Genomic DNA, 10,221 nt, shown 5'->3' on the forward strand with positions numbered 1-10,221 from the left:
ACCTGAACACATTAACTGCAATATTCCTTAATGACTTTGACTTGTTAGTATTTGTTCTCGAGTTTCAAAAAGCTTCATTTCTAAGGCTACATTAAACATTATCTTTGTTAGAATTATCTTTGAATATATATTCCAGATATCTGTAGTATTATTAGAATCATGAGATTACAACACATTTACCTCTCCTCCACTTCTTTGAAGTGTGTCCCAGTCCTAGCGCACTGGTTAGCATGTTTTGGTTCGTGCAACTGGTCCGTCGGGTTATTGTCTCCCCAGGAACATTTCCGTTGTCTTTTTTCCTATTTCCGTTGTGCTTTGCGTGCTTTTGCAGCGCTTTTCTTTTTGCAGCGTTTTTCTTTTTGCAGCATTTTTCTTTTTGCAGTGCAGCGTTTTTCTTGAAGTTGCAGTGCAGCGTCTTTCTTTTTGTAGCGTTTTTCTTTTTGCAGTGCAGCTTTTTTCTTGAAGTTGCAGTGTAGCGTCTTTCTTTTTGCAGCGTTTTCCTTTTTGCAGCATTTTTCTTTTTGCAAGTGTTTTCTGAAGTTGCAGTCCGTTTGGCCTCTCAGGGCCACCGTACTAATGGGTTTAGAAGAAAAGTTGTCAATTACAGAGATTGGTTACATTGTAAAGAGGTTTGTATAACATTTTAGAAATAACTGTTATTTTATCCTGTTATTATATGCAAAATACAACCTGTTTTTGAGTATGGTGTATTTTGAAAGACACCAGTAAACCATTCTCATTTGTACAAAACTTTGTCCTCTCTGTTACATTCTATACATCTTTAAACATGAACAAGTCTAATGACACCGCTGAAAGTTATTTAACTACTCATTCTATAATGTCATACACGTGCTGTGATTTTTAAGAAAAGAAGCCGTTCTTTATCAAACATGGGATTGCTTTAATCTATTCCACAATAACAAAATTATAGGCTCAAGAAACATTTGGAGCATTGGTGACACAGCTATGATTCTACACTTTAGCCTACTTGGTCTTCTTGTCTAATTGATCACAACATTAGATATATTGCCAGTCTATGTGGTTGTTATCCAAGGTGCTCTTGTTTTTGTTAAAAATGAACACATTTTTGGTACCAAAAACTATTATGAACAACTTTTGATGCTTTAACAGTGTGATAAGTTTAACTCAATCCCAAAAGGATTTATTTTTTTCTAACCTGTATCATATTTTAGTTTAATACTCCACGCTTTGTAGCTACCAAGAGCAAGCAACACTTCATGATGAGTTAATTTACTGACATGGATAAAATGAAAATTATGTTAAACAGTCTTTTCTGATAATTTTGATACAAAGACAAGATAACTACACACTGGAGAAAAACAATTACTTAATAATAAGTACATTAAGCTGTAGGAATACGTACTGAAGTACAAAATGTACTACATTTGTATGTTTGTGTCCATTTAAGTAGACTCAAATAACTGTGAACGAACTGTATCCCTGAGATGAAAATATAAATCAAGGGCCTGGGACATGGTATATGGGAATTCCAAGCTTGATTCCTCCATTATTATTGTGCACAAATCAAACACTTGCACATCACATGGGACTGAACTAACAAAAGTGCAGCTATTTTTACACAAGGTCAAATCTTCTGTCAGTGGAACGAGACAGTCTTCTGCACCCCAAAGGTGAGGGGCCATGTACATGACATCAGGTATTCCACAGGGCACGTTGTTATTCTTTGAGGGCCTTATACGGTGAGCATTCCAAACACTCCGGATGTCATTCAATACCTCCTGACAAAGAAACAAGAATTAGGTCAGAGCTGTAATACAAGGCATTTTTAAAATGGTCGAAAATAAGTGTGGTGCATCCTTAAATGAATTGAAAAGCAGCAATGTTTGGATGCAATTTAATGAAAACCAAAGGAAGAGGGAGTGATTGCAAAAAAAAGAAAAGAAAGAACCACACCAGGCAAACCACTGAGTTGTGGGATCTGGGCTTTATACTAATACTAATACTAATCTTGGTGCGGATGCGCAAAGCTTTTCAACTTTATGCGCATAATACAGGTGACAAAATCAATATTTTTCAATCCCATGAGGGGATCCAATATCATCTCAGACCTGAATGTACCAATGATAGAGCGCTGAAGAGTTACTGATGCGTGAAGCCTGACTGCTTTTGACAGACTGGCAGTGACAGATCGGTAGCTGCAGCATAACTGATGCAGAATGAGCGCAGACAAGGATAATGTCCTCCGATCAGAAAAAAACAACATTTAAGTCGTGCTGACTTCTGATCAGTTCAATTGGCAAAGTGTTCCCTGATTTAAAAACTTTGGCTGGGTTGATGCTTCAGCCTCCATTACGCACATACAGAGCGCAGTTGACCTACTTCAACAACGTTAGGAATACATTGCATTTACCGTTTGGTAAAGGTAATGTCGTTTTAACTATGTAAACGATTATTTTGTTACCCTTACTGCTAAAACAGTGTAATTTAATGTAATTAATTACCACCACTGGTTATCATAATATGGGCCATTTACCTGAATGATTGGCATGAAGCAGAACTGTGACAGAGCTTTGTCAATGAAATCCCCAAAGAAGAATCCTTCGTCCTTCAGTTCTCCTAGAAGCTTGATCCATGACTCGACTCCTTCTTTTCTCATCACTCCCCACCAGCTCTCAATTCTCTGGTTTGCGGTACTTGCTCCTGTGACGTAGCTTCTGTCTCCTGCTCTATCATCCCCGTCATTTCTCCGTAAATAACGCTGGAGGTCTCTGACCAACACGTTCTCAGTGCCCATGTCAGTTCGTACGAGCCTGGGGAAACCCCCATGACTCTCCACTGCTTCCACAAAGTAACCTCCGATAACCTTTGGGTCACTGTTAGTGTGTGCGGCCCGCAGCCAAATGATGTTGCGTGAGAAACCGTCGATGCATCCATTAATACATATCCCATATGGCTTTAGTTTGTCATAAGAGTCTATGTGCCACACAAAGTTAGGCCCCTGAGCAAAATATTGCCTCCTTCTGAGACGTCTGGTCTGGCGAACCTGGGAACATACTGGGTCCTGTAAAGAGATGAGGATCCTGACGTCTCCTTTCCTGATCGCAATGCCGTGTTGTTTGCACTTTGTAAACATCCACCGATAACCGTGATCCTTCCCAGGCCCTTGCAGTTGGTTCACAATAAAATCTATCCCGGCGTCCAGGTCGTACTTACGTCTGTAAAGCGACTTGGCTCTCAATATCCAGTTTAAATGTCTCTCCGTAATGATGGTTCCTTGCATTGCAAGGCTTTTCAAAATGCGTTTGTAGCTCATTCCCAGCCTAAAATAAAACTCAATCAGACTGTCTCTGTCCATGGTGTATTTAGCCTATTTTTATGCTTGTGTCTCTACGCAGCTGTCCAGGAATTCTATCAATAAGATGTGCGCACGTTATCTATTTCGTGGCCACAAATGCGTAATTCGTTGCCACGTTATACCCAATTCGTGCCCACAAATTAGCATTTCGTGCGCACGTTATACCTATTTCATGCCCTCGAAATAGTCTGAAAAGAGCTCTCAGCGAAGGCGGTCGCACTTTTCTCCTCTCCTCCTCACCCTTATCTCCCCTGCTTAGCCTCTATGTCCTTGTCTTGTCTTGTGTGCATTTACTTTCCCTGGAACAGTCTCTCACTGTCGTTCTCTAAAACCTAAAAGAGAATTATGGATTTGATCAACTGGTCTCTGAGTGCTATTGACACCCTTTTCTCAACGAGAAGTCGGGGCTCGGGAGAGCCTGAGTGCCCTGGAGGGACTTTCCCTGCCGGTTACACGATGGACGGGTGGCAGAACTGGAGGACCGTGTGCCTGGCGGGACTGTCGATCGAGGACGCTGAAGATATCTACCTATTCGGAACCATGATAACAGGGTTCATGCTGATCGGCGTTGGCTTAGCCCTGGTTTATCAGAGAAATAAGAGAGCGGAACCGGCTTTTCAAACCCCCACAAGGCTGCCCGCTGGATTCGAAGCGACGGGACGAGGCGAAACCTCTCACAACGAACGTAATATGGTCAACACCTTGGAGACGCTTACAGCTGCTGTGAAGGCTCAAAACAACACCATTGAGCGTATGAGGGGAAACATCAGCGAAAGGCCTGCTCAAAATGACACCCTTGAGCGACAGTTGGAAAACATCGCGGAATGGATCACTGCAGTTGTGAGGTCTCAGAATCAAAAGACTGACAACACCATGGAACAGAAGTTTGATACCATCATGGGGAGGCTCGCGGCTCTCCAACGGGAGATCGAGGGACCAGTGTCAGAGGGCTAAATTCGAGCTGCTCACAAAGGAGAAATCAACAATATTCAACATTTGGACACCACGGCGCCAGCTGCTAGGCCCAAGGCTGGAGCCCACCAAAACAACTCCCTGATAACGACTGTGTGATGACTATTCTTCCTGTCCCATGAAGGCCACCTGGGTTGGCTGGCAGACTGTTTACTTAGCCTGATAGAGCGAAGGACACTGTCTCCGCTGAACTATGGACACGCACACACATACACTTACACTGATAGGCACTCACTCATCCCCCCTCCCTTTCCAACGCCTTCGATGCTTGTTTCCGGCGAGGGAACACGGCGGGTCTGTGTGCCGCGCTGGAATGATAGCGCTGTGCAGGGTGGCTGCTGTGTTTCTTCGGATTATTCCTCACCCCCCACCCACCCCTGTGGCTTGTCATGTCTTCACAATGTTGTGCTGTGGACATTTATGTGCTTTTTTGTGCAAAGGAGTTTTTTGTTTCCTGTTCTCATGCTGTCCTACCATGGAAGCACAGCATGAGTAGGGGTCTCTTTTTTCCTCTTGTACTTTCCCCACTGTAGTGTACATTTCAATGTTTTTTCTTTGATTCTACCAATCTCCGACCTGTATCCCCATGTAATGTTTGTGCTATATGTGTAAGGTCGGGGGGGGGGGGGGGGGGGGGGTCCCATTTCACTGCAGGGCAACCTGCATGTGACGAATAAAGCTTTGATTGATTGACTGATTGATTGAAATAGTATTTCGTGGCCACAAATAAGTATTTCGTGGGCACGTTATACCTATTTCGTGCCCTCGAAATAGTATTTCGTGGCCACAAATAAGTATTTCGTGGGCACGTTATACCTATTTCGTGCCCTCGAAGTAGTATTTTGTGGCCACAATTTATTTATTTTTTGGACCATGTCATCAGAGGGGCTCCGTAGTACTCTGTAGCCAGTAGGAGAGGTGGGATTTCTGTGAAAGCCAAATTAAATGTGAATAGGTTTTGATAGTTATTGTATATAACAAGTGTAAACAGTTTTATTTGTATTTTTTTCCCTTTCTGAGAAGGCAGAATAATAAGAAAAGGCAAAAGTACGTCACAATATAATCAATTAAGTTACATATTTTGATTACCAAATTATGGAAGCGTGGAGCTGCCACCCAGGCAAAAGAAAAATAGAGCTATATCACGTTATAACGTGAAATGTTTATTGTTCTAACATTATGCTTTTCATGCTTGTATAATATAATATCACGTTATTATAATATAAATAATTGTCACGTTCGCACAATATTGTACGGACGTGATAATTATGTACATTTTTCGTACAATGTTGTTCAAACATGAAAAGTATATTGTATAAACATGATAGTATATTGTTAGAACGATAAACTTTTCACGTTACGTTATACTTGTATTTCTCTTTTGCCTGGGTGGCAGCTCTACGCTTCCGTTCCAAATAAGCGAGAATAAAGTAATATTATATGGGAAAAGGCACCTGCTAGCTTGATGATGGAGGCTTCTTAGACTGGCCACCCGCCTTGGCTTCTTGTCGCCACTCCACGAAATAAAGGTCCGTTTCCTCCATGCCGGCTAATTATTCATCCTCATAAAATTCTTGTATATGTTCAGTTGGCAGAATTGAGAATTTTACATCTTCCAACCACTTAATTAACGCGAACATAATCGGCTTGTTTCTTCCCGTCTCCTGCATCCGGCCGTTCCTCTCGCTGTCGGATTTCGCGCCTCAGAGACGTTGTTATTTTTCAAAAAAAAAAAAGAAAGAAAGAAAGAAAGAAACAGCAACAACTACTAAAGAGAGTTTTTGCACGTTCATTGCACATTTGTGGGAATGTTTAAATATTTAATTTTTATTAATTACTTTTCATTATATCTTTATTTTATAAACTACCATGGCAATGCGCATGCGCATACACTTGTGCACGCAAAGGGCTTTGGAGTTGACGTAATGTCGCAATGCATTGTGGGAGCGCAGCACCATCTTGGCAGGCCACGAATCAAAACAAGATTGCTACGAACCATTCTGAAACGTAGCTCAAAAGAAAATGACGGTATAGAGACAGATTGTGTCCAGATCCAAAGAGACGGTACTTGATTGTTGAAATGTGGACCCGTATGAAATATAGCCGTGGAGTAGAAACCCTGAAGACCAAACCGCTATTGACTTAGCATGATCTACTCTCGTACCTTGTCTGTGGAGTCAGAGCATACACGGCGCACCAATTTCGCAATTATAAATCTCTGGAGGCGCACATCCAATTCACCAAGGACTGGGTACAAGATTTGGCTATTTTTAAGCCTCCACGTTGTGAGTACGCCGTCATTCAAGCAAAGGTAAGTCAGCTTGAGTACTGCAAGTAAAATGCGTTTGATTCCCCCCGAACATTCAAATTAGTGCTAGCAAAAATTCATTCATGAGGGGGAAATTACAGTGAGAACATGTAGAGGCTCTGTTAGAGGGATAACATAGTGAGTTCAGTGCATTGATGTGACATTGTCCTGAAGATTTTAGTTATTCTTTATGGTTAAAGAAATTGCCCTAATTAATTCATATTTATTATAAATAATCCTAATTACACATCTTGCTTCCTTGTTTGTGTCCTGTGTCCCTAAAAATACATTCTGTTTTAGTTTTATACATTGATTAATGACCTGCAGAATCCCCTTGTCATATTAGGTGTCCATAATTGTCACTTAAAGTCGAACTTTATGTTTTCTCCCTCTTGAAAGTGATTACATCCTTGCATTACATACTTTAGGTTCATTTTTTGCTGATAGGTTTCTAAAAAGAAACAGGCAGATGTAGAATATAACATGCAGCGTTCTATAGATGGATACATAAAAACACTTTATTTGTTACATTTATGATAAATGGATTTGAAAGTAAATAAAACACATTTGTGTCGGCCTTGGCTTATTAAAGTTCTTGTCTTTAAATGAACTTTGCCTGTGTGTGTTTCAGGTCCTGCACTCTTAAAGACTGAATGAACCAGCATTGCAGCCATGGGTCACTGTGAGCATCACAGGGAAGGTTGAAGCCGCCCACTGCAGCTGTATGGCTGGAGTCGTGGAGACTTGCAGCCATGTCACTGCTCTTCTGTTTAATGTAGACGCAACAGTGAGGATCTGTGGCACAAGGACTGTTACAGATGAACCTGCATACTGGGTTTTTCCTGGTAATATGACCAAGATACAGCCAGAGGTTGGCCATAAGATAGACTTCTCCTCTTCAGCTGCCCAAAAAAAGGTTGTTGATCAAAACATAAACAGACCATTCGTTGTGACAGGTAAAAGAAGCCGTCCTCAAAAAAGAAAAGTTCCACGTGCTACTGTGGAGGAGTTGGATCAACTGATGGGACAATATTTTTCCAAGCATAGTTCTGTTCTGAATAACCCATAATGTTTTAATTTAGGGGGCCATGTAAATACTTTGCATTTACCGAATATGTACTTACTAATTACCACTGTTCAAAAGTTGAATAAAGAAACAAAGAAATGTTTGCCTATTTTTAATTAAAAGCACTTTGTGGAACATCACATAGTTACAGTGCAGAATCAATGTTATGTATAATTTACAAATGACAAAATGTTCAGATAAAATCATGATAGCGTTTAAGTAATATCACCCACTACTAGCATTCTGTAATTTACTGTCTCTTTTGAAAACTTATCACTACATAAACAGCACAAGACTTAAGAGTATTTAACAAGAGCATTTTTCCCTGGTTTTACTACCACACTGGGGCACATGTTCACCAAAACGCAGCAAACCTTTGCCATCTTATCCAGGAAGGTCACCTTTTTACGCACACATGGAAGAAGTAATCTGATTGGCATGGTGGTATGTAGCATGTAGTTTGAAGCAGGGATTTTGCCCCATGTGTAGTGTTGGAACCCAGTCAGGATTTGTTTCATTCATTTCATGGCTGGTTTGCTGCAATAATGCCAAATAATTAGAAACTCTATAAATAGAAGGTAGTTCTGCATGCTTGTTCTAAGTTTGTGCTATGATCTCAGAGCGCATTGAAAATAAAACTAACAGGCTATAAAGAATAATATGAACTTATTTAGAACTTACCTGAATGAAAATACTGGAGCAAACCAACAGATATCTGTGGCTGCTAGAGAACTGAATATCAGCTCGTCTCACAGCTGCTATCCAGGCTAGACGCCTCCAACACATAAGCCCCCTCGTGATGCTTCCAGGTGAGGAAACAATGAAAAGAGAGCCTGTTTTCAAGCTTATTCTTTTGCCGGTAGTGCAATCTAACATTACAACCGACCACACAGCAAGCATTTGTTTGGCCTGCTAATATGGCGCCTCGACCAAAAAATCCTGGCTATGCCCCATCCCGTAAGATCACGCTCCAGAGCCCTATTAACGTACGGATCTAGAAAGAAGACGCTGCATTTTTAACTCTGAGGGAGATGGAGAATGAGCCTTTTTCCAAAAAAAGTGGAGTGTGTTCCATCCATCCATCCATCCATCTTCATCCGCTTTATCCGAGGCCGGGTCGCGGGGGCAGCAGCCTAAGCAAAGAGGCCCAGACCTCCCTCTCCCCAGCCACCTCCTCCAGTGTGTTCCTTTAAGTACTATATTGTATATATTGTCAAAAACTAAAGTGTACATAGCAGTTGTTGTATCTTGTTTACTGTATCACTGACAGATAATTTCAAAGTCAATGAACGCTACATTATAGTGATAGACCTTTGACTGTGTTTTGTTTGAATCCAACTGTTTTGTGCAGATGTGCATAAAACATGTTACTTTTAGTATTATTATTATCATCATTATTGCACTAAATACATTTTAAATAAAGGATACTTTGATATACATTCTACTGGAAGGTTGGAAATGTATTTTCTTCACCCTAAAATATGTTTTGAAATGTATTTTGGTTTGAAAGAAATATATTTTCAATTTCAAAAATATATTTTTGGAGCATCACAAATACAAAATATATTTACCATATATTTGAAATATATTTTGGCCAGGAAAAATGTATTTTTTTACCGTATGGGAAATGAACAAAAAACACAAAAACGGAGGTACATCGGCATCAACAAAAAGTGTCCGCGTTTCCCAACAAGCGGAAAAGTAAAATCCAATTTGTGTCTTCACACATAACCGTTTTCTTGAACAAGGATTAAAGAAAAACTCAGTGAGTAGCTCCGACCAGCATACGTAGCCTTAGCACTATTCTCCTTCTCTAGAGTTCTCAACTCAAGTTCACAAGCACTAAACAATCTCATAGTGCCACCTACTGACATTCTTTGGGAACAGCAGTTCATTTTCATGAGGCAAATTTTAGGTGGGTTACATTTAAGTTACTTGTAAACGTTTCACCTCTCATCCTAGAAGCTTCTTCAGTTCTAAGGTCAAATGGTGGAGAGTCCCAGATATAAACCTAGTGGGAGTATCCCCCCACAGAGGGACAAAAGGACCCCCTGATGATCCTCTAATCGCCTGAGCCAAGGTGTGAAACTGGGTGTGGGTCCCAATCAGCCAGAGTTTCGGGTGAGTTCATTGTGAAACCTGGCCCCACCTTATCATGCGAATTCCTGAGATCAGCTGGCCCAGGATGTGAGTGGGCGTTAAAGTGTCTGGGAAGGGATCTCAAAACTGGATTATAGATGGCAGAGAGTTGGTGTTGTAAACCCCCGCCTCTGTTCAAAGATGGTCGTTCACAGTGGACATAGATGGCTTCTTTCACTCCTCTTTCAAACCATCTGTCCTCTCTGTCCAAAATGTGAACATTGGCATCCTCAAAAGAGTGTCCTTTATCCTTAAGATGCAGATGGACAGCTGAGTCTTGTCCTGTGGAGGTGGCTCTTCTGTGTTGTGCCATGCGCTTGTGTTAAGAAATATATTCTAAAACACTTCTTCAGTAAAGACTCAGAGAAGAGAAACACACAGAACTTCTTGCTAGCAAGG

At 40.9% G+C, this 10,221-nt stretch overlaps 1 protein-coding gene across 1 annotated transcript; it reads right to left on the bottom strand.

Moving 5' to 3' along the window:
* Window positions 1-1,434: 1,434 nt before the first annotated feature.
* LOC146677110 (uncharacterized) lies at window positions 1,435-3,337 on the bottom strand. The gene is made up of 3 exons (XM_085429443.1): window positions 2,516-3,337; window positions 1,581-1,760; window positions 1,435-1,461 (listed from the first exon to the last, which is right to left on the bottom strand). Exons 1-3 carry the CDS (start codon window positions 3,335-3,337, stop codon window positions 1,435-1,437), a joined length of 1,029 nt encoding a protein of 342 aa, XP_085285569.1.
* Between the last annotated feature and the right edge of the window lie 6,884 nt (window positions 3,338-10,221).

The sequence above is a fragment of the Rhamphochromis longiceps genome, linkage group LG2, assembly GCF_057381845.1.
Source record: "Rhamphochromis longiceps isolate RC_006_pf linkage group LG2, R_longiceps_female_GT1.1, whole genome shotgun sequence".
Taxonomy (NCBI): domain Eukaryota; kingdom Metazoa; phylum Chordata; class Actinopteri; order Cichliformes; family Cichlidae; genus Rhamphochromis; species Rhamphochromis longiceps.